The sequence below is a fragment of the Monodelphis domestica genome, chromosome X (assembly GCF_027887165.1).
Source record: "Monodelphis domestica isolate mMonDom1 chromosome X, mMonDom1.pri, whole genome shotgun sequence".
NCBI classification, from domain to species: Eukaryota; Metazoa; Chordata; class Mammalia; order Didelphimorphia; family Didelphidae; genus Monodelphis; species Monodelphis domestica.
The window spans coordinates 69,780,225-69,805,261 of record NC_077235.1 but is presented as its reverse complement, the minus strand read 5'-3'; the positions used below and the strand labels follow the sequence as shown (position 1 = coordinate 69,805,261).

General features: G+C 42.3%; 1 protein-coding gene and 1 long non-coding RNA gene across 2 annotated transcripts in view; one reads left to right on the top strand and one right to left on the bottom strand.

The window, feature by feature from the left end:
* Window positions 1-5,531: 5,531 nt before the first annotated feature.
* LOC100012726 (TSC22 domain family protein 1-like) lies at window positions 5,532-6,877 on the bottom strand. Its single transcript, XM_007507087.2, has one exon. The coding sequence runs from the start codon at window positions 6,875-6,877 to the stop codon at window positions 6,557-6,559; it is 321 nt and encodes a 106-aa protein (XP_007507149.1). The 3' UTR covers window positions 5,532-6,556.
* Window positions 6,878-21,143: 14,266 nt separating this feature from the next.
* Window positions 21,144-25,037, top strand: part of LOC103102506 (uncharacterized) — a 46,794-nt gene continuing 42,900 nt past the window's right edge. Inside the window, exon 1 of the long non-coding RNA XR_474615.3 lies at window positions 21,144-21,296. This is a non-coding gene — a long non-coding RNA (uncharacterized LOC103102506). The remainder of the gene's footprint in view (window positions 21,297-25,037) is intronic.

The window sequence follows — 25,037 nt, the reverse complement described above, 5'->3', positions numbered from 1 at the left end:
TGTTTGATCAAACTCACCCCTTCTTTACTCCCCATATTTGTCTGTGCTCTTGTTCTTCTCATTTTTTTTTTGTTTTTGGGGGGGGACTTCTATCAGTCTCCCCTCTTGGAGCTTTAACAGAGGCTCTCTTGGTATAGTCTCTGGGCGGGGGGGGGGGGGGTTAATCTATTTTCTTCTTGAGTTCCACTAGTTTCTCCTTTAGAAATTTGCATGCTATGCCATTTGGTGCATATATTTTGAGTTCTGATATTTTCTCATTGTCTATACTGCCTTTTTCAGGATGTAATTACTAATTGTGATTGGACTCTGAATATTTACATAGGTGGTTGCCAGGGATTTAATTTTTAAAATCCCAAAATGAATTACTAAAGTAAATGGAATTTATGGTAGTTGATTTATAATAGTTACAATATAATGAAGATACAAAGGAAAGAGAGGAGAGAGAGAGAAAGAGAAAGAGAGAGAGAGAGAGAGAGAGAGAGAGAGAGACAGAGAGAGAGAGAGAGAGAGAGAGAGAGAGAGAGAGAGAGAGAGAGAGAGAGAGAGAGAGAGAGAGAGAGAGAGAGAGAACTCTGGCTTCTTCTAATATCAAGATAGAATTTCTAAGCCCCAGCAAGGGGAAGAAGAAAGCAGGGTCACTAAGTCACTTCACTCACCAACAATGACAGTCTAAATGGAAATAAATTTGGGGGTCTGTCTTCCAGTTGTTCCTCAAGTTGTTCCTCAAGAGTCTATCTTTCATTCTCTCCTCCGAGTCCAACTCTGAGTCATAGATCTTTCTCCAACTCGAAACTCAAATTGAAATCTCGAATGAATGACTCTTCTTCTCCCCTTTTGGTCCTCTTAAAGACCTTTTTGTCTTGTGTTACTTCCCCTAAATTTTCACGTCTACAAATCACAGCAGACACTTTTCTCCAGGACTGACCACTCTTTAGTTCTCACCTTCTCTGGTTAGATTATATCCTTTTGGGTTACTTCACACCTCTTTTGGTAAGTTCATCTTTTGTAGTTACTTAACACCATTTTGTGGTTAAAATGCGTAGATGTACTTAAAATACTGAGTTATCACCTTTTTGTAGATTAAAATCTAAAAATAGATTGTGGATTACTATTCTAGCTTCACAATAATGGAAGAGCTAAGTACTTTCATTGTTACAACCAGGAGATTACAATTTTATCTTCACAATAAAGGAAGAGCTAAGTATCTTCATTGTTACAATCAGGGGAGAGCTAAATCCAGTCTTCACAGTGTTTACCTTCTTCATGTGTGTTTTTTGTAGACAACATACGGCAGGATTTTGGTTTCTAATCCACTCTGCTATTAGCTTGCGTGCTATGGGTGAATTCATTCAGTTCACATTCAGAGTAATGATTACCAGCTGTGTATTTCCCAACATTTTGATTTCCACTCTTAGTCCTGCCCTTTCTTCTTTCACTATTTCCTTCTACACCAATGTTTGTTTTTAATTAGTCCCTCTAGTTCCCACCCTTATTTTACTTCCCTTTCTATCCACCGCCCTTCTTATTCCCCTCTTATTTTTCTTTATAGTCTTTTTATGCTACCCCCCACACTTTCCCTCCCTTGTATTCCTTTCCTGCCCACCAGTCCATTTGTTACCCTTCTACTTCTCTATAGGGCATAAATCAATTCTCTGCCCCAATGTATATGATTATTCTTCCCTCTTTGAGTCAATTTCAATGCAAGTAAGAATTAAGTATTTCCTGTCTCCAACCTCTTTACTCTTCCAGTGTATTGATGTTCTCCCCCACTCCCGCCATGCACTTTTTTATGGCTTATACATTTATCCCATTTTGTTTCTTTTCCAATTTCTCTTAGTAAAAACCTCTTTTTTTACCTCTAGTTATATATATACATACATATATATGTGTTGGCATTTCATCCTATATAGTTCATCACTGTTCCCTCTAAGTATAATTCTTTTAGCTACCCAGGTGATAATAACAATTTTTAAGAGTCACCAATATCTTCTTTTTTTGTAGGGAGACAAATAATTTTAACTTATTGGGTCCTTTAAAAAAGTTTTTTTTTGTTTTCTTGTCCCCTCCCCTCTTAATTACCTTTTGGTGATTCTCTTGGGTTCTGTGTTTGGGCATCAGATTTTCTGTTCAAGTCTGGTCTTTTCTTTATGAATGCTTGGAAGATTTGTATTTTATTAAAAGACCATCCTTTGTCCTGTAAGAATATAATCAATTTTTCTGGGTAGTTGATTCTTGGTTGTAGATCTAGTTCCCTTGCTTTCCAGAATATCATATTCCATGCCTTTTGGTCCTTCCGTGTAGATGAAGTCAGATCTTGTATTATCCTAAATGTGGTTCATGGTATCTGAATGACTTCTTAGCAGCTTGAAATATTTTTTCCTTGGTCTGGTAGTTCTTGAATTTGGCTATAACATTCCTTGGTGTTGTCAGTTGGGGATTAAGTACAGGAGGTGATCTGTGCATTCTTTCAAATCACCACTTTTCCCTCTTGCTCGAGAATGTTGGGGAAGTTTTCTTGGATAATTTCCTGTAGAATGATGTCCAGGCTTTTTCTCTTGTCATGATCTTCTGGTAGTCCAATACTTCTTAAATTGTCTCTCCTGAATCTTTTTTCAAGGTCTGAAGTTTTGTCAATGAGGTGTTTCATATTTTCCTCAATTTTTTTTTATTCTTTTGATTTTGATTTCCTGCCTTGTGAAGTCGTTTGCTTCTAGTTGCTGGATTCTAGTTTTTAAAGACTGAATTTTATCCCTGACTTTTTGGTCATTCTTCTTCTTCTGGTCTGATTGTCTTCCGATGTCATCTTTCATCTTCTTTTCATCATCTTTTATCTTCTTCTCCTTATCTTTCATCTCCTCTGCCTCATTTTCAAGTTGACTAACTTTGGCTTCAGGGCACTATATTCTCTTTCCAGAGAATTTATTTTGCTTTTTAAGTTCTTTTCCCAATTGTCTTCAGCTTCTCTTAATTGTTTTTTGGATTATATTTTGAGTTCTTCCAAAGTCTGTGTCCAAATTGCTGGAGTTTCTGTGTTTTTGCTTGGTGTTCCTTGGTCTTCCTCTGTTCCATTTTCTCTTTGTTAATTGCCTGGATAGAAACTGTGGATTGTAATTTCTTTTTCCTTTTCTGTTGTTTACTCATATTTTTTCTTTCTTTCCCCTCTGTAGTTGCCTGACATTTTGCTCCTCTCATTATGTGCTGGATCTGTGGGTTTGGGCTGTTCTGTCCTGAAGGGGCTTTTTCTTTGTACTGCTGATTGATCAAGTTAGTCAAGTCTTCCCTGGCTGAAAGCAGAAGCTTTAGAGGAGCTGGGCTCCCTGCCCTGTTGTCAAGGTTGTTGCTTGTAGTTTGTTGCAGCTTTTTCCTTTGGAGCTTAGTCAGCAAGGCTCTTAGATCAGTCTGTGGGGGAGGGGTGTTGGAGTTTGAGCTTCCTTGCCCTCTGAAAGCTTCTTATTTGCCCTATTAATGAGATTGAGCCAGGGTAGAGGAGTTGATCTGCAAAGCTGTCTGTTCCCTGAGGCCTAAACCTCCAGAAAGGGGATGGGGCAAGATGGAGCACCTTGGCTACTACTAGGCTACCTGTTCTTTCCTACTCCCCCAGCTGCCTCTACACTGCCTGTGTTCTAAGCTCTGAATCTGGCACAGCTGTGTCAGCAAGATACTCTCTCTGGATTAGTGCCCTTGCCCACCCAGAGATTCCAGCCACCACTGGAGGCTCAGTGCTGTAGGTGGGGGAGGGGTCCTGGGACCTTCTTTCTTCCTTCCCCTTCAACCCACATGTTCTAGAATTCAGACTTTTTTTGGGGGGGGTGGTGTACCTTTTAAGTTGGGTCCAGGAGGAGGGTTCCCTAGCTCTGTCCTGTTGTTAGATTTGATTTTCAGTCCCCTGGAAGCATTGTGTTTTTGATTGATGAGGAAGGATTTATGGAGGTCTGAACTATTGCTGTTTCTAAGCTACCATATTGACCCATTGAGTTGATTTTTAAAGTAAACTAGGGCTTCCAAAGGTAGAGGGAATGTATTTCATGCATGATGCAGTTCTTGTTCAAAAGCATGAAGGATCTGGAAGACGGAGTGTTGTGTGTAAAAAAATAGATCCCAAATTGAGACTCTGGGAAACAAATAGAGAAATTATAGGATAAAATAGATGAATATAACTATATACAAAAATGTTAGATAAAAGGTTGAAAACCAGATTATGAGGTTTGGGTTCCTGTACACTAGAATTTTTCAAACAATGACTGTGTGAGTGATTACTGGGTATTGTTGGAAATTGACATAAATTTTACCCTTCTTTCATAAAGCCCATGAGGGGAAAGTTTTGAAAATCCATTTTGGTCAATATCATCTGTAAAGGATAATTTTAGTGTTGTGACCTAAACTATATTAATTACTGGTCACCATGTATATCCCAAATAATAATACAAAAATTTACCCAAGTCAGTCTGGAAATTTATGGTGATTTAATTAATCTAGTGTGGAAAATTTTTAAGAAGAAATGAAAAGGAAAGGGTGTAGGATTTCTCCTGCCTGGCTTGTGCTGGGTGGGAAGATTAGAGGCTCTAGAAGGTAAGGTTTTGGAGAGTAAAAGAGGAAGGAATCAGCCTGAACTCCAAGAGGGCTCAGCCAAGATGCCTGAACCTGAATTAGCCAAGGGCAAACTCACTCCCAAAACCTAGAAAAATAGCTGCCACCAAGCCAAGATGTTGGAACACTTAGCATGCTGCCAACCAGAGACGCCTCTCCGGGAAAAGAGGCTGAAGAGAAGAAGTGATGTGCCCTATATAGACGGTTTTACGTCACTTTCCTGCATCTCATCTGTACCAATGTTAGTTTAGCTTGACTTGGGACAGTCCGCTGTTTCTGCACACATCTGTTGAAGGCCATTTTCTCAGATACTTAATCCTTGAGTATGGTGCAGACATTCCTGACCTTGTTAAACTAAGTAGGGTGGAGCAATGTAGAGTTCCCAAGACCTGATTCTGTTAGACCAAATATCTCCATTGTTACAAATCAGGGAATAGCTAAATCAGACCTTCTAAAGTACGGTCTGAGTAGGGTGGAGTAGTTTTAAAATTCACAGGTCCCTACTCTTTGAGTAGGCATGCATACATGCAATGGGAGGGTGCCAGAGACCTCATGCCTCCCTGGTTCCCAGAAGATGCTTACTTCTTGTCCCCCATGACTCCTTGTGTCTGGAAGACTGGCCTCTGACCCAGACTGAGGTCAAGTCTGGCCAGCCACGGAGACCCTGAAAGAGTGATGTCAATGGCTTCATAAGAGAGGCCAGAGGAAACAAGAGTGAGTCCTCTTAAGTATTAATAGATAGTGAAAATGAGTCACCCTATGTGGGAGTTTATAGAGGGAGTTCTGGAGGAATATAGGGCATTTCTAAGAACATGTCCATAAGATTAGATGAGAATATAGAGGAATAGAGAGATGGGACCATAGGAATGAAGGGGGGCAATAAATAGAGTGAGAGAATGTGGGTGTTTCTAGAAAGGGATGATGGGAGTAATCTGCAACTCCTCTTTGTTTTATCAACATTGTGTATGCTTTATTGAAAGCTGACAAGCGCCACAGTTAAATACAGGAACCGGTTACATGTTTAGAGAACAGGCACAAAACATATGCACCTGACTACTATGCAGGTGATATGCAAAAACGCAGGCTGGGAGATCCATACTCTTAGCTCGGTCGCATTGAGGAGCATGGGAAGTGTCTTGAGCAGCAGTTCGGTGACCTGGGGTTTCCTTGGCTATTAATGGGGCAGCACGGAATCTCCGAAGTTGCACCAACAGCCGAAATCTTCTAAATGCCGAACGTTTGCTCAGGAGCACTTTGTCACGCAGCATTTAATGTATATAATAAAGGACTGTCCAGACTCCAGACTGGCCAGTGAAGCAGCTACGTTTCAGTCTGCGCAGCCCCAGGTCGTAGTTGTAGTCTTCTGTTTCACGGAACCCTTGCCCGGCACACACACAAATACCCATCGGGCCAAGGAAGCTTCGTTGTGAGTTAATAAGCGAGGTCCCGGCTGCCTGTCCCCTTTCAGGCGCCCTAACAGCTGGGCGTGCGCCGCTTCTTGCAGAAAGTGGGTGATTTGGTGACAGGCGTCCAACGGGATGCGGAACTACAATGTCCCCTCATTTGGGGTGAGCCTGCGCGTCGGGCCTTACTTTGTCTCCCCTCGCCAGTAGCTGATGGGTGGGGAAAGTCCTTGTCGGAGCAGCCTCTGCTTCCAGATGCCAAGTGTGCAGGAGTCGGGCTGGACCGCTGCGGGGGAGAAGCAGCGGCCGCTCCGCCCCTCGGGAAGGTAATGGGCCCCTGCCGGGGCGCCCGGGAAGCTGCCGGGGTTCCCAGTTCTCTGCCTGACAGGCAAAGTCAGCAGTCCAAGAAGTTTCTTCAAGGCCAAAGCGGACGAGCGCTTAACACTGGAAACCGAAGGATTCGGGTGTCCCTGGCCGGCTCCCGCGGTCTAGTGCAGTGCGCGCAGTGAAGGGGCGGGCTTGCGGCACGTTCCGGCTAGTTCAGCTCCTGGAAGGGCCATGAGCGGCTATGCCGAGGGTCCTGAGCCCTGGGACGCTGGCTGCGCAGGGGGCTGCGAGGTGGCTGGGGGAGAGCCAGCCTGCAGCTGGGCCTGGAACTGGGCGAGTTGCTTGGGACTGGCCAGAGACTTCAGCAGAGTGTTCTCCTGCTCCAGCTGGGAGTTTTTCTCTATCAGTTCTTTAATCTGCTCTTTGAGCACCTCCACTTCTTCCCTGACGGCACACATCAAATGGCTCTGCACCGGACCCTGCAAGAAAGCCCAAAGTCTCACATGGAGGGGGTGCTCAGGCTCGCCCTGGCAGCCCTGGCAGCCTTGCCTCTCCCCCATAAGTGACCCGCTTTAGGCACCTGAGCCGCTGGCTATTAAGTGGCGCGCTGCGCAGGCCCAGAGGTTAGGACGGCGCTCTTCCCGCCCCGCCCTCAAGCCCCGCAGCCCTCGAGCCGCCGCCTCCTCCGCCTCCTCCGCCTCCTCCTCTGCGCGCCCGCCCGGCCGCAGCACAGGAGTGCCTGAAGGCATTGAGGGCGTATATGTGTAAGCGTGCTTGTGGAGGGGAGCAAAAAAGTGCAGGAACTGAGAAATGGGAGTAGAGTGAGGCAGGCAGGGAGGGACTGTTCATACACGGGTAAGAACCTGGACAATACATGGCTCCTCCTGAACGTGAATATAAAGGACTTTCCAGGAGGACTCGCATGCATACCTATAGAGTGGGAGAAAAGGGGAGGCAGAGCTCCTCCATCTGAATAGAGACACGGAGCGTCAGATAATGTGCCGAGATCCCAGAATGCGCTTTGAAGACGAGGCCCGAGGGACAGAAAGAGGGACCGGCTGTCTAGTAGAGTCTTCCTCCCTCCTCCAGGGAGACAAGTCAGTGGACTTGTCTGGACCTCCAGGACAGTGGGATAGGGAGAATGGAGGTGGGGGTGGGGATGGCAGAAAGGAGGTGAAAAGGAACACCACAGGGTCCACGGGCTAGAGGAGGGCCACGGAACCTCCTGGCCTAGGCGGGGGTGTGGGGTATTCGAGCTTCACAAAGTTGGACCAGCTGTTTCAATCTGTGGCATCTCGCCACAGGGTCGGCCTTGGCCATTCAGCCCCTCTTGGTTTGTGGCCCCCGAGTAACCCCTGAGGACTGCGAGCGATGTTCGAGTGGGCAGAATATGCCAGGGGATGTGCCCACCGCCCACCGGAGGCTCCTGAGGCTCCTGGCCGTGCCCATGAAGGAAACCCGCTCGGAGATCCGGAGCCCGCGAGGAAGGTAGGGAAACGGTTCCAACTAACTTGTCTCCACGAGCCCTTTGCCTTTCACCTAGACCTGTGGCCGAGGAGTGGGACTGGCCTTACCGCTCTGGATAGGAGGACGGTTAAAAGAGAGGGTAGATGTCATTAGGTTCTACCTCCCTCCTAGAGAAAGGGAAACTGAAGTTACGACGAAGGCGGTGAAGTGGCAAAGCCAAAACTTGAGCCCAGCTCTCATCCCTGTCAGGTTAGCATCTCCTTCCTCTGACAACTAAGGTTCATGTGCCGCCCCCCCCCCCCAGCGGGGTTAACCCCACTCCCTGAGATTTGAGCCCCTTACCCATAGAGCTAATGCTGTTTGTCTCCGCCACCCCTGCCCCCGCCTCTTAGGATGGGGGCGGGCAGTTTCCGTTATGACACTGCAGTCAAGTGAAAAGCCCCAAATCCCGGGGGCCTGCCTAGGATCCACATTGACCGGTTTTAGCCCGAGATATCCCGGGACCTGTCCGGGGGTTTCCTCCATTTGTGAAATGAGGGGAAAGTCCTCCACCTGATCCACATGTGTCTGCTCTTGAATCCTTTTCTGGGTCTCGGAGCGGAAGTCTAAGCAAAGTTGGCATTGGGATTCTGCCCCATCCTTCCGTTGCAGTTGCTGCAGTCACTGCCATTTCGTGCTGGACTGAATTCCCACCCTAGTGCCCTGACACTTCTGCTTTCTGTCTTCCCAAGTTACCCTTGACTGGATCTTCCTTGATTGTCCCAATCAGAATTCGGAGCCGGCATTTTCTGGGTCGTTGTGTGAAAGGCAAAAGACCGTCGTTACCTATAGGGACATAGTTGCTGCTGAAGAGATGACTTTTTAGTGGAGAGCAATTCCCCTTCATTCAGAGAGGCTAATGATGAGTTGAGTGATGCAAGATGGTTTCCAGTTGAACAAGATGTGTAAGTCACAGCCAGCTGCTACTGTTGAGTGGAAATGATGTATTCAAGCTCTTCCTTGCTCAAGTCCCTTAGGTGCTAGTGCCCCTGCCATTCTGACCAGCTGGGATCCATCCTTGCCCTCTGCAAAGTGTCTGATCTAATCCAAGTGGCCCTTCATATTGTCCCTAACTGGAAGATTGGGTCCTGTAACCATTTCTCTGGGTAAGAGGTTTGCCCAATGGCCCCCAGCTGTGAAGACAGGCATATCACCTCCTCCAGGAGTCAGTCTTTCCAGTCAATCCAAAGGTTCTTTGGCTCTGGCTTCCAAGATTACTTGTCCAAAGAGTCTGCACTACTTTGGGGAAAGTTCCCCCGCTGTCCCTCTTCATCCCTTTATTTATTCCTTCTCTAGTGCCAGTCCTATGACTGTGCAACTCTTCTACTCTTTGCATGTCTATCTTCTCTCTGTGCCCCTTCAGACACATAATTTTTTTTTTGCATGTGGACTGTGAGTTCTAAAAGCTGCTGATCCTGTCTCTTCTGCTCATGACTTGCAGAACTCAGCACTCAGAGCTTTTTTGCCCTGGGGCTAAGGGCTTCACCCCAGCTTTTAAGCTCCAGGTTTGAAAGGGCCAAATCCTATGGGCCACACTGCAGGCTGGTGCCAGGGCTTGGGACTTCAAAGGGTAGATGAGGGGTGTGTGGTGCTCTCTTGTTGGTGTAGACGAGGTCCTGGGATCCTAAAGTTGCCCTATGCCCAGACTCAGAACCTGGACCAGGTTGTGTGGGGTAGTCAGCTAGCACTCCTCTGTGTGCAGTTTTACACAGTTTTTCCTGTGAAAATTGACTCTCTCTGACTTCCTTTCTTGTTGTTTTCCACAGTAGAGCCCTCTCTCTCCATCTTACTATTGGTTTTTGACTTCTGTCATTTAGAGGTACTTTTTAAAGATTGATTTGAAAGGATTCTCAGAGCAGTTTCAGGTTTTGCTGCTACTAATCTGCCATCTTGGCTCAACATTCTCCCTTTCCTTTCAAGAAGCTCTATCCCATTTCTGTGGACCCCTTTTCTCTCACTTATTCTCTGTCTCCCTTCCCTCTTGAACGTCTCCTTTGACCACTATCTTCTCTCTATGTATACATGTTTAGAAGACCCTCTCCTCTCTGCATGTTCCTCCACCTTCAGTGTGCCTCTCTGCACCCTCTGTGTTTCTTCGCCATTTCTCTCTTTAACCACTCTAGGTACTCTCCCTACTCCCTCTGTATCCGTCCTCTTGATATATTTGCTCTCCTCATCCCTGGCACTTGCCAAGGCTATGTCTGCTTCCTATCTCTGTGAGTCCCTCTTCTCTTTACCTGCCCCCTGTCTCTCTTAAGGTTTCTTTCCTCTCTCCTTCTTAGTCGTTACTCTGGTTCCTGTCTCCTCTCCTTGAACCTACCCTCTGTGTTTATCTCTCCCTCCTTTATAGGCCTCTCCTATCAACTTTGGCTCCCACACCTCCTCTTCTTCTTCTTCTTCTTCTTGTGCCATCATCCTGTGCCCTCTAAGTTCCACTTTTATTTTGGAGTTGTCATTGTCTTCAGTTGTCTCTCTGCCCCTCCATGTGTTCTCCTTTCCAGCAGACCACTTCAGATTCTACTTGCCCCTTTCCTCCCTTTGGACCCTTTCCTTGTAATGGGTTATTAGTGCCTTTCCCAAGGTGTCTTGCACTAAGGTGTATTTATTCAGTCAGACAACCTTCTTTCTTTCCCTCCACCCCACCCCCATCTGATTCTCCTCTTTATATGTCCATCCATCTCTCTAGGTCCTGCCTCTTTTTATGTGCTTGTGTCTGTGTGTCTTCTGTGCCATTAAGAACACAGTCACTTTGTGCTTCTTGCTCTATTATTCGTCTGTCTGTTGTCCCTGTGTTTATGTGCCTCCATAGACCTCTCAGTCCTTTATTTCTTCCTCTTTTCACTGACCTTCCCTTCTCAAAAAATATTCCCTATTTATAATCAGTAATAGGAATAAAGTGTAGTTTTACCTAATGAATACATTGAATCAAATTAGATTTTTTTTGTTTTTTTTTTTAATTTCAAAAGGCTCCCTTTACTCATAATCTGGGGGTCTCGGCTCCTTCAGTTTTTGTTCGGAATATTGCAGACATGCTGATAAAAACTATATTGCATTTCATGCCAAAGTCTGATCCACTTACCATATAAAGAATGCTCTTTTCTAGTCATAATATGATGTGTTCTTAAGTTCCTCCAAACTCTGAACTTCCAGCTCTGGTATTTATAAAGGCCACTCCTAGTCCTGATATTCTATGTTCTAAAGACTCTCATTACCTGTGATGCCCTTTGTTATTGTCTTCTTGGTTGTGGCTCTCTGACTTTCTATGTTCTCAGGACACACTGGCTATGACAGTTTGTCAGTTTTCCCCTTTGTTTCAGGCTCTGATCTACCACTTTTGTCTTTTATGATCCCTCTCATCTCTTTTATTGCAGATACAAAGACCTCATTCAGTTCAGGCATTCTTAATTCTTCATTTCCTTCAAGTTCGAACTTTTTATATCCTAAAGTATCTTCCTAGTCAGACTTCCTCCCAAGTTCTGACATCCTAAGCCCAAACAATACTTTCCAATATGAAAATCTTATTCTAGGCTTTCTCCCCTCTCCAATATTTTCTCACATGAAAATTAATTCACATCTCATACATCGCATGTATTAAGGATCTTCCCAGCTTTGAAATTCTGTGTTTTAAAGCCTGATCCTCCTCTAATGTTCCAAGGTTGTTTTTCTATGATTTATATAAATATATGTGTATATAAAATATATTCATTTTCTCTTTCAAATTATTTCTTTAAAACCTATTAATAAAATATATTACCAGGTATCTCAGTGCTTTCCTTTCTTCCCTGCACCATCATGTAGCAAACACATATGTATATATAAATAGTATCTTCCATGTGTTTCATCTTTCAATTCATTCTTTGGAGATGACTATTCACAAGTTATTCTTCAAATATTAAATCTGTAACACTATATAATGTCTTCCTGGTTTTATTTGTTTTACTCTTCATCATTTCATGCTGTTCTTTCCAAGATTTTTAAAAATTGACCTGCTCATCATTTCTTATGGCATCCTAATATTTGATCACAGTCATATACCACAATTTGTTTAGACATTCTCCAATTGTTGGACATCCCCTTGATTTCTAGTTCTTTGCCACCACAAAGAGAGCTGCTATACATTTTTGGAACATATAATAAGTTCTTGACGTTTTCCCCTGATCTCCTTGGGAAATGGACACAAAAATGGTATAAGGCTATCCATAGTTCTCTCCAATATGGTTGAATCAGTTCATAGTGCCACCAACAGTGTATTAGTGTCCCTGCTTTCCAACATCTCCTTCAACATTTGTCATTTGGAAGAACTCTGATGGGTGTGAAATGATACCTCAGAATTGTTTCGGTTTTCATTTCCCTAATCAGTCATGATTTAGAGCATTTTTTCATAGACCTATATATAGCTTTAATATTTTCACCAGAAAGCTGTCTCTTCATATCTTTTACCCATGTAGCAATTCAGGATTAGCTCTTATTCTTATAAATTTGACAAAACTCAAAGTTTATTTTAGATATGAGACCTCTGAGAGACTGACAATTTCCCCCCAATTCTCTGCTTTCCTTCTAATCTTGGCAACATGTTTTATTTATACAAAACCTTTTCAATCTAATGTACTCAAAATGATCCATTTTCCATATCATAATGTTCTGCATCTCTTGTTTACTCATAAATTCTTTTCCTCTCCATTAATCTGACAGGCAATATGTTCCTTGTCCTTCTAATTTGCTCATGATATCTCCTTTTATGACTGGATCATGTATCCATTTTGATCTTAGTGAATGGTGTAAGATAAAATTATAGACTAATTTCATTAATGAATATGGATACACAAGTCATATAAAATGCTAACTAGGAGATTATCGCTAGTGTTATTAATTATGACCAAGCAGGTTTTATACCGAGAATGTAGGAATTGTTTCCTACAAGGAAAACTATCAATATAATTGATTATATTAATAACAAAAGTAATAATGTTATGGAGCAAACTAATGCAATAAGAACCGACACCCAGAAGTCCAAATTAGAGGATCCGTGTATTACCTTTATCACTGACCGGTGGGGAGTCACCCAAACAAAGGGGCTGAGGGAGTTTTTATAGAAGGACAGGAAAGTGCACCAAAGGAGGGGATTTGAACAAAGCATACGTCTGTGTCCAAACAGTTAATCACAGAGGTACACTGTCTATACGTTTAGCAACTTCTCAGGATTCCAGTGTTTATCAGTGGGGGCAAGGCATATGTCCTGCCATAAATTTAACCCTAGGGTGGATTGTGTTTGAGTCCTTGGGAGAAGCTGCAGCAGGTGCTAGCCAGGGATATGGGTTTTTGTCTACTTCAATCCCTCCTCTTCTTCTCAGAGTCAAACTCTTGACTCATTAGATAAGGGAGAGTAATGAGCACGCATGACTAATAATTTGACTCCCTTGAACCAGGGTGCAGTCCTCAAGGCAGCAGACCCTCCAATACCAAATATCTGAGGGATCAGTGGTGGATGCACTAACAGCACCTGAAGAATAAGGTTCTTGCCAGGATACAATCAAGCTTGGGAAATGAATCACAGCAGAGGCTAGGGTGTAAGGAAAGAAGCTATCCACAATGTACACTAAAAGAATGGTCCCTGCCCAGGCATGAGTCTTCCTGGGAAAGGATCTCTGACCCAATGGGGGAGACCACTCAAGATAAAAGAGGACCCAGCATTTGCCTAGCCCCACCCAACTGGGACGTCATTTACCCCAGGGTCCATTATTCAGTCTGAAGCTCCTAGACTGAGATAAGATTCTTCTCTTCAGGGTGGATTCGCACAGGAACAAGGACAAGCTTTGGACTTTCCAATTTACAAGCCAATTCTAAAACCTGGGGTTCATCAGCTCTTACTAGGCTACAAGTTTAGGGGTTTCTAGATTCCACATTAACATCCCTCCGCTTTTTAGGCAAGGCTTAACACAGCTGCCCAAACAAACAGACAAATGGGTGATGCTCTAGAGAATTTGACCATATTGCTAATGGTGTCAAACTTTGGGGTACAGGTATAGGCAATTAGAGGTGCTCCTCAAATACCTGGATCTACCTCCTTTCCCTAGAGTCTTGAGTCTCTGGAACCTGGTGGCCCCTGATGCAATGCCTTTGGCATCCTCTCTCCTGTTGATTTCTCCTTTGTACAGACAACTTCATTGGACTGAGTTTTGGCTTTCTTGGGGCCTGTGCTGAGGGTGGAGGGGCCAGATGGGGGGTGGGTGAGAGGGCAATGGCAGAGCACAGGGTGGAGAGACGTGAGGGCGTAGTGGTGGCTGCAAAGCAGCCTCCTTTCAGGCAGAGTAATTTTTCCTGCAAAACAAGTTTTATCAGGGTGCCCTGGTTTCCCATATATTATTCTCCAGACCTCATAAGCCACTGAGAGGTCTGTGAGGGAAGGTCCAGATGCCCCTTTCTCTGCAGCATGACCTTGAGGTTTATCTGGCTCCACAGGGCAAGGGTCTCCCACCCCCGGACTGTACAGTGAAACTCACTAGGTATGTCAGGGAGTTGGCATATAAATAAACTTTAACCCCCATCAGTTCCCTAGCACTACTTGATAAATAAGGAAACTGAGGCTTACTAGTCTCTCAGATCAGATTTGAACTCAGGTCTGCCTGACTCCAGGCCCAGTCCAAGAGTGAGAGGGAAAAATGAGAGGGCTCAAGCCTGGACATTCCTATTCCAAGAAATCCTAAAATAAGACTCTTCAGATCTCTTTGAACCAAAAGGCAAAGTGGAACTAGAATGCAGTCACCTCCTGATAGAAACCCCAAATGGAAAATCCCAGGCACATCAGAGCCCAAACTCAGGACTCCCAGGTTTAGGAGAAAGTCCAAATTCTTTAGGGCCTTTCAAAATCTGGCTTCCACCCATTTGCTCCATCTCATCTCCCTGGTCTCCTCAGTGGATTCTCCTTGTACCAGCCAAGATGCACTCCCTGTAGTCCTCAAATATGGCCCACCTTGAGACAGTGCAAGAGGTATGAAAACCTGGGATGGAGTTGGGGCTATAGAAGCCAGAACAAGCTGGGCACCTCACAGGAGAATGGTCCTCCCTGAGTCATTGCCCATCCTTCCTTCAGGGCTAACAAGGACACTGCCCTCTCTCCATAGCCTCAGGTTCTCTGTTTTCTGCCTGGCCTTTCAGGCTCCCTTCTTGTCTACTGGATTCCTCCCAGCATCTCTCCTGTGCAATTGGACCCACAAACACATCCTGTCAAAGACTAACCTGTGGCTGCTGGCTCCTGTTCTTCCCGTAGCTTCAATGACCGGCTGGGGCCCCTCCTGGGAATCCTTGGAGCCTCCAGAACTTCTTCCCAGCCCTGGGAAGAAGGGAGAAACATCTTTCATCAGCTACTCCATGACCCATGTGCCAGTCAGCCCCTTCTTTCCTTTTCTTCCTTTGAAACCCTTCCCTTCTGTCTTAGAATCAATACTGTAGAGCAGTTCCAAGGCAGAAGAGAGGTAAGGGCTAAGTAATGGGGGTTATACCTGACTTGCCAAGGAAGCGTCTGAAGCCATATTTGAACCCAGAACATCCTGTCTCAAGGCCTGGTTGCCCACACTCCCCAATGCTTTCTGTTTTTTAAAAATTTATTTAATTAGTCAATTTAGAATAATTTTCCTTGGTTATCAGAATCATGTTCTTCCCCTCCCCTCCTCCCACCCCCTCCCATAGCTGACACACAATTCCACTGGGTTTTACATACATCCTTGATCAAAACTTATTTCCATATTATTGATGTTTGCACTAGGGTGATCATTTAGAGTCTATATCCCCAATCATATCCCCATTATCCCATGTGATCAGTCAGTTGTTTTTCTTCTGTGTTTCTACTCCCACAGTTTTTCCTCTGAATTGTTGATAGTCATCTTTCTCATAAATGCCTCCTAATTGTTCTGGATCATTGCATTGCTGCTAATAGAGAAGTCCATTATGTTAGATTGTACCACAGTGTATCAGTCTCTGTGTACAATGTTCTCCTGATTCTGCTCCTTTCACTCTGCATCAATTGCTGGAGGTCCTTACAGTTCACATGGAATTCCTCTAATTCATTATTCCTTTGGGCACGATAGTATTCCATCACCAACAGATATCACAATTTGTTCATCCATTCCCCAATTGGAGGGCATCCCCTCATTTTCCGATTTTTTGCCACCACAAACAGTGTGGCTAAGAATATTCTTGTACAAGTCTTTTTCTTTTTAATCTCTTTGGGGTACAAACCCAGCTGTGCTATGACTGGATCAAAGGGCAGACAAGCTTTTAGCTCCCTTTGGGCAGAGTTCCAAATCGCCCTCCGGAATGTTTGGATCAATTCACAACTCCACCAGCAATGCATTAATGTCCCAACTTTGCCACATCCCCACCAGTATTCATTACTTTCCTTTGCTGTCATGTTAGCCAATCTGCTAGGTGGGAGGGGATGTTGCAGAGTTGTTTTGATGTGCATCTCTCTGATTATAAGAGATTTAGGACACTTTTTCATGTGCTTATTAATAGTTTTGATTTCTTTATCTGAAAATTGCCTATGCATGTTCCTTGCCCATTTATCAATTGGGGAATGGCTTGATTTTTTGTACAACTGGTTAAGCTCTTTATGAATTTGAGTAATTAGACCTTTGTCAGAGATTTTTGTTATGAAGATTTTCCCCCAATTTGTTGCTTCCCTTCTAATTTTGGTTGCATTAGCTTTGTTTGTATAATAACTTTAAAATTTAATGTAATAAAATTATTTATTTTATATTTTGTAATTTTTTCTAACTCTTACTTGGTCTTAAAATCTTTCCTTTCCCAAAGACTTACATGTATACTTTTCTGTGGTCACTATATTTGCTTGTAGTTTCCTTCTTTATATTCAAATCATTCACCCATTCTGAGCTTATCTTGGTGTAGGGTGTGAGATGTTGATCCAAACCCACTCTTTCCCATACTGTCTTCCAATTTTCCCAGCAGTTTTTGTCAGATAGTGGATTTTTGCCCCCAAAGCTGACATCTTTGGGTTTATCATAGACTGTCTTGCTGAGGTCACTTACCCCAAGTCTATTCCACTGATCCTCCTTTCTGACTCTTAGCCATTACCATATTGTTTTGATGAGCACTGCTTTATGGTATATTTTGAGATCTGGTACTGCTAGCCAACTTCCTTCACATTCTTTTCATTATTTCCCTGGATATCCTTGATCTTTTTTTCTTACAAATGAACTTTGTTATGGTTTTTCCTAATTCAGTAAAAGAGTTTCTTGGTAGTTTGATGGGTATGGCACTAAATAAGTAAATAATTTTGGGTAGTATTGTCATTTTTATTGTTAGCTCATCCTACCCATCAGCAATTAATGATTTTCCAATTATTTAGATCTAGTTTTAATTGTGTGGAGAGTGTTTTGTAGTTGTGTTCATATAGTTCCTGTGTTTGTCTGGGAAGATAGATTCCTAAGTATTTTATATTGCCCAGGGTGATTTTCAGTGGAATTTCTCTTTCTAATTCTTCCTGCTGAGATGTGTTGGAAATATATAAAAATGCTGATGACTTATGTGGGTTTATTTTGTATACTGTAACTCTGCTAAAGTTGTTGATTATTTTGACTAACTTTTTAGATTATTCTCTAGTATTCTTTAAGTAGACCATCAAATCATCTGCAAAGGGTGATAGCTTGGTCTCCTCATTGCCTATTTTAATACATTCAATTCCTTTTTCTTCTACTCCACTAGTTTCTCCTTTAGAAATTTGGATGCTGTACCATTTAATGTATAAATGTTGATTACTGAAATTTCCTCATTGTCTTTGCTGCCTTTTATCAGGATGTAATTACCTTCCCTATCTCTTTTAGTCAGATCTATTTTTACTTTGACTTTGTCAGATATCATGATTGCAACTCCTACCTTCTTTTTCTCAGTTGATGCTCAAGTGATTTTGCTCCAGCCTTTTACCTTTACCCTGTGTGTCTACCTGCCTCATGTGTGTTTCTTGTAGACAACATATGATCAGATTTTGGTTTCTAATCCACTCTGCTATTTGCTTCCATTTTATGGGTGAATTCATACCATTTAAATTCAAAGTTATGATTGCCTCTTGTGTATTCCCAAACATTTTGATATCCCCTCCTAATTCTTCCCTTTCTGTTTTCACAATATCCTTCCGAACCAGTGCTTTGCTTTTAATCAATCCCTCTAATCCCCACCCTTATTTTACTTACCTTTCTGCCCCCTCCCTTTTTATTCTTTTTTAGGGTCTATTAAATCCCATTCATCTTCTCTTTCCCTCCCTTTTTGTACTCCCCACCCCACTCCCCAACTTGGTTTTTCTGTTTTCACTTTCCCTGTAGGGTAAGATAGAATTACATACCCCAATGGATCCAGATGCTCTTTCCTCTCAGAACTTATTTCACTGAGAGTAAGGTTTAAGTATTACCTATTAACACTCTCTTCCTCTCCTTCTTATAATAGTACTCTTCCCCTCCCCTTCCCATGTGTCTCTTTGTGTTATATACATTATCCTATTTATCTTATTCTTTCAAGTTTCTCTTGGTGCCATCTTCTATTCCTCCCTCCCTTTTTCTTTTTTTGCATATAATTTTAGACCACTTATTACCTCAATCTCTACCTATGAATGATCCTTCCAATTACTCTAATAGTGAATATATTTTTTGAGTTACAAATAACATTTTTCCATATATTAATATAAAAAATTTGATCTTATTGAATCCCTTAAGGAAGAAAATAAATAAAAACATTTTTCCCTTTCCTCTCTCTTTCTTATTTACCTTTTAATGTTTCTTTTGGTTTTTGTGTTTGGATATCAAACTTTCCACTTACTTCTGGTCTTTTCTTTACAAATACATGGAAATCTTCTATTTTGTTGAATTCCCATACTTTCCCCTGGAAGTATATAGTCAGTTTTGATGGGTCAGTGATACTTGTTTGAAGATCCAATTCTCTTGCCTTTCTGAATATCCTATTCCAAGTCTTGTGGTTCTTTAGTGTGGAAGCTGTCAGATCTTGTGTAATCCTGATTGGTGCTCCTTGATATCTGAATTGTCTCTTTTTGCCTTCTTGTAAAATTTTCTCCTTAGCTTGGAAGCTCTTGAATTTGATAATTACATTCCTGGGGGTTGCCTTTTTTTTAAATAAACCCTTACCTTCCATCTTGGAGTCAATACTTGTACTGTATTGTAACCCCCTGTCTATTTGTTTTAATCCCCAGAAATGTAAGCACAGTACTTGAAGTTGAGTGGGAAGATCTGCCCATGTTAGATCTGATCACCAAGGATGTAAATCTCCCACTTAATCATGAGGTAGGAGGTCTGTGACCTACGTCTACGATAGTGGGTAATGAATCAGAATTGACTAACTGCCTTCTGGGCAGTCCTAGAGCAGAGGGTCAGCTGTGATTGTTAGGCATGGAATTAGGGGAAGTGACACAAAAAAGGTCTTTAAAAGAAAGAGAGAAGGGCCTGAACAAGGTTGGTTGTTGAGAGTTTGTCTTCTGGGAGTTGGTGGTGGTTGGTCTTCTGGGAGTTTGAAAGAGACACACTTAGAGTGGAGCCTTCTGGAGTTGAGACTGATAAAAGAATTTGCTAATTGAACTGACAACATGGTGTGTGTAGAGGTTGACTTCCTTCCTTGTCCTTTCTGGAGGCATGAGCCCCAGAAAAAGGCCCATTGACTTGAGACTCCTTTCCCCTGGCTGGGGCCTTAGAATTTCTACCTGGCTCAGAGGAAGACGGAGTTCTCTCTCTGTCTCTCTCTCTCTGTCTCTCTCTCTCTGTCTCTGTCTCTCTGTCTCTCTCTGTCTCTCTCTTTGTCTCTCTCTCTCTCTCTCCTTTCCTCTCATCCTTAATATATTCCTAATATATTCCCTCTTTTTAAAAATAAACTACCATAAATTCCATTTTATTTAAGTAATTCATTTTTGGGATTTAGAAATTAAACCCCTGGTGGCCAATTAAATATTTAGTCCTACTATAAATTTAACAATCGTCTGGATTTTTCCTCCATAAAACTCATCCAGGGTAAATGCGTTCTTCTTGTTCTTCTTGATGTTGGGAAGTTATTTCTATTGGACATTGTTTACCATCATTATGCTGGTTTTTCTTTCCCTTTCTAGTATGAGTAAAGAGGGTAGGCTCTCTGTGTATGGAGCTAAGGAGCATGGTTTTTGCCTGAGGCCACCTCTAGAGTCTCTGCAGCTTTTATTGTTTGCTGCCTTTCTCTGTGCTATCTTCATGTGTGCCCAATGTCTGTGCCCCTCATTCTGCTGGGGTCTCAGTTCTAGCTGCTCTCAAGGGTAGGTCTTTGTTGGTTTTAGTCAGCTGCCAAAGACGTAGAGGTGCCACCTCTCTCACTCTAGAGGTACCCCTCACTTGTTCACTGATTCTAGTGCACTGGTTCTGACTCTAGGGCACTAGCTCCCGGTTTGTGGAGTGGGGGGGGGGGTTGATCAGCTCGTGTTTTGGTGGAAGCTATTTCACCCCCTTATAGTGTGGAAATGCCCAAATCCCATGTACCTTCAATGTTGCGCCCTACTGTGGATTACATTCATTCACATGAATTTGTTTTTAGCCTTTGAAGGTAGCCTATATCTGTAGGTGGTGAGAAGAAGAGGAGTTCTGGGTCTACACTGCCACCATGTTTACCCAGAAGGTCCCCTCCCAATGCTTTCTTAAGGGCCCTCCCTGAAGGAGATACTCAAAGGGCCAGATAAGAAACAGTGTTGGATCTAGTAGGGCCCAGAGCCTAATCTCGACCTTTGGGAACCTGCCATTCTAAAGGGCTGTTTCCCTCTGAATCTATGAGGACTTCCCCTTACTTCCTAGAGGCCCTGTCCTAAGGCTCTTCCCTTTTTGGAACCTCAGTTTTTTCCTCTTTGAAACAAGGGAAGATGGCCTTTGAACTTCTTTTCTACTGGGATGATTTAACCCTCTAATTTGATAGTCCAAGGGAAAGGATTATTCCTGATTTACAAAGGGTAGAGGTTAGTGAGGGCTTCCTGGAGGAGATGACATTTGACCTGGGCCTCCATGGAAGATTTCATGAGGCAGAGATGGAGTGGGGGTACATTGTAAGCAAGGGTACATCCAGTGTGTTCAAGGCAAATCTGTGCTGGAAGACTAGGGATGAGGGGAGCCCTGGTAACAAAGAGGACACTAGATTCTCTCTGGGGTCAAGGAGATGGCAGGGAGAGGGGTTAATTCACTCACTTACCCAATATCCTCTTTGGAGAGTGCAGTGCCAAGGGTGGCAAGCCTCACCTGGCTGAGAGTGAGGTTTGTTTGGGCCACATTGTCACAGCAACAAAGGAATGTTTGGTAACAAAGGCAGTGACCTCACAGAAGCTGGTCTTAACCCACCTTCCTGAAGCTCAGGGCAGATCAGAGCCAGCCAAGAGAGAACTGGGAGGCAAGGGAAGACCATAGTTGTACTTTGCCTTAGAGGAGCTGTGACTACTACAAAATTACTGTCCTGGTGAGTGTCCTCCTTAGCATTTATCCAGAAGGTTGGGGGAGGGAGCAAGAGGGGAGGCCTGTTGGGGAAAGGGGCCCAATAAACCTCCATTCAACTTTTTGCCTTTTGTAAAGAAAAATACTGCCTTAAGCCCAGTAGTATGGGTGGAGGTGAGGGTCAGTGACTAGCCCAAGGTCACACAAAATGTCAACTAAATCAAATCCAGATAATCCTTGATACTGTAAATTTAAATTACTATTCAACAACTTGAAGTATCAAATTTTATAAGATCTATTAATAATCATTTGAAGCAGAAGGAACAAAAGGACAAAAGTAAAAGCCTGAGTAAAGCCAGCTTTCCCAGGCAGATTCCTGGAAAAGGAGAGAGAGAGGTGGGGTCACACAAACTTTATCTCCTAAACGTAAGGATGTAAAATGAGAACAAAAGTGGGATGCTGGGAGACAGAGTCCTGGGGTTCAGAATTCTCATTACACAATACTCACTGAAAATGTCAGACTAAACAACAGAACCCCAAAGGCACCCAGAAAAACTGAGGATATAAGAATTTCCCTCCAATGATCAGTGGGCATGTATGTGTAACCCAAGTCACAGGGAACTTCAGCTACCAATGGATCCCTCCATCTTGCCAAACCTTAGTTTTTACATCCATAAACCGAGGGGGTTAGAGCTCTGATGTCCCCTTCCATATCAGAAGTCTCATGCTTCCAAGGTGTTATGAATTGGTAAAGATACAGTTAAATCCAGAATTCAGTCATCATCTTCTCTTTTTAGCCCAAGAAGAGAGGATACTGTGCAAGAGAAAAGACATGAGGCAGGCTTTGATCAAAACTAGCCTGCTTCTACTCTATCTGATGTTCTTCATTCCCTGTTATTGGCATTTGTCACCCACTGGCTTTGTACCCCCATCAAACCATCTTTGATCTCTCTTGTGCAGAGAAGTTGGGCTTGGCAGCGTGGGGGTGCTGGTGGTGGTGTGCTTGTTGTCTTGGCGGTTTGGCATTTGAAGCTTACTAGTGAGGTGACTGGAAGAAGCTCTGTAGCGTGGGTTAGGTGAGGCGTCTTCCCTGAGTGTCCTTGGTGAGGTGATTGATTCCTCTTTCTTCCTTTCCTTGACTTTCAACTCCTATCTGGCTTGCCAGAGCAGTACAATTTCCCTTTCCTCTCTCTCTCTTCTTAATTTCCTCCTTCTATTGTAATTAAAACCACCATAAAAATCCCAAACTGACAAGAGTAATTTATTGGGATTGAATCAATCCCTGGTGACCACTAGTATAATATATTCAGTCAATAACCCCTAAATTTTACCCCTTGCACTATGTAATCCTGACTGTGCCACCATGATATCTGTTATTTTTCCTTCTGGCTTCCTGCCATACTTTTTGCTTGGCTTGGGAGCACTGGAATTTGGCTATAATAGTCCTGGGATGTTTTATTTTGGGGTCTCTTTCTTTTTTATTTTATTTTATTTTATTTTTTAATTTTATAGTATTTTATTTGATCATTTCCATGCATTATTCATTAAAGACAAAGATCATTTTCTTTTCCTCCCCCCCACCCCCTGTAGCCGACGCGTGATTCCACTGGGTATCACATGTGTTCTTGATTCGAACCCATTGCCATGTTGTTAATATTTGCATTAGAGTGTTCGTTTAGAGTCTCTCCTCCGTCATGTCCCCTCAACCGCTTGGGGTCTCTTTCAAGGAGGAGAACAGTGGATTCTTTCAATTTCTATATTCTCCTTATGTTTGAGAATATCAGAGCAGCTTTCCCTAGTGATTTCTTATAATACGGTATCCAGGCTTTTTTCTTAATCCTGGTTAACATTAAAATTATCTTTTATGGATCATTTTCCATGTCAGTTCTTTTTCCAGTGAGGTATTTAAGATTTTCTTCTATTTTTTTGCATTCTCTTGATTTGTTTTCTGATATCCTATGTCATCATTAGCTTTTGTAGGAGCTGCCTGCAGTTCCTAATCAATATCTTTGTGGGTGGACACCTGAGAGGGAGGATGGGCACTGAAGGAAAATGGATGACAGGGTTATATATATAGAGAGAGAACATAACAAAGGAACAAAGAGAGACAAAGAGTTAAAAAACATAGGTTCCAGCAAGCTCCTCTGATGGTATTCTCTGAGCTTCACGTGTTCCCAAACTTTTATTGAAGAATCCAGGAATCTGGAGTGGGAGGTAACTAATGAACATATGACATGACATATGATTTAACATTGGCTCAATTGACAACCACTTAATCATAGAGGAGGAAGTTAGTCATACATGTGACTTGGTATGGAATGTGGTCTAACAAGGTGTGAGCTAGGACCCTGTGGCAAGCAATGTCCTGCTCAGGAATTTTTTGTCCTTTGGACTGAAGATTTGGAAATACAATAATCAATAAGTAACATGACCATGAGTCTGGTATATGAACACATAAGATACAATATCAATACACCAATCATACTTTCAAGATGCTAATATACCTGGTATGCTACATATTCTGCCTTTTGTTTAAAAATTAAGACAAGAGTATATAATGGTAAAAAGAAATTATAACTAAACAAACACAATAAAAATAATAAGAAAAATGAGTATAACAAAAATAAAAATAACAATATAAAATTATTTTAAGTCAAATAGCAAAATTAAATAAAAAAAGTTTATGTAAGACCAATAATAAAAAAATGATCTTAACTCACTAGAATTAATATATCAGTTCAATAGTCCTATAGGATAGGTGCATTAATATAGCATTTTACCCATGTTCAGCCAGGACTGTAGGAAGTTGCCAGACCTTTAAATTGAAAGAAGGGACTATAGTTTGAAATGAGAGGGAATTCCCTCCTTTCCTTTGGTCTGATCATGCATAGTCTTTGGGATATTGAAGCCATGATGCCAGCCACATAGATATTTGGTTGGAACTGTGGTACCAGGCCATCTTGTGTTTGTGGGTGTCAAAACACCATGTCCTTTTACCTCCAACAAGACTGTCTTAGGCTTTCTGGAAAAGTGAAATGTATTCATTGCAATCTCTTCTTCTGCAATCAGACACAATAACTCATATTAGTCCCATGAGGTTCAACATATGCTTGTGTGTTCCTACAGTCTCAAGCTTTGGGGTATGTACCTATATTAAAGCTTAGAGTTATTGTTAATGCATATTTTAGGATCCGAGTATTAATACTGCTTTCAATATACTTCAAGTACTTAGAAAAGAAGATATATAGTAAAAATAATAAGAAAAAGAATAATAATTAAATGTCCTTTTGAAAATAAGAATAAAATCCATGCAAAATTTTTTTTAAATTTATGTCATACATGCCATGTGGCAATGTGTTATCTAATCCAGTGTGTAACAGGAAGGATTTACATTCTAAAATGATTTCTATTTTCCTAATGCAAGTTGGTCAAGATTCACAGTGAGTGTACAAAATATGTCAGCATGTAAAAGCTTTTAAAAATTGATATAACAATTAACATGAATTTTAAAAGGTATCAATATTCCCATAAACTTTACATTCTGTGTGTTTGTTGCTTTATATCATTATGTTTTAAACAATGAGAATGATGAGAATGATGAGACATTGTGACTTCTGGCTGCATATTTCTAATATAAGCCTTATTTATACAACCTTTCCTGCAAAGTATGAATAGACCATTAAAGATAATAACCATGACTATGACATTGCCAATGTTTGTTAAATTAATTCTGCCAAACCAATTTTTAGGGTTCATAGAAGCTAAA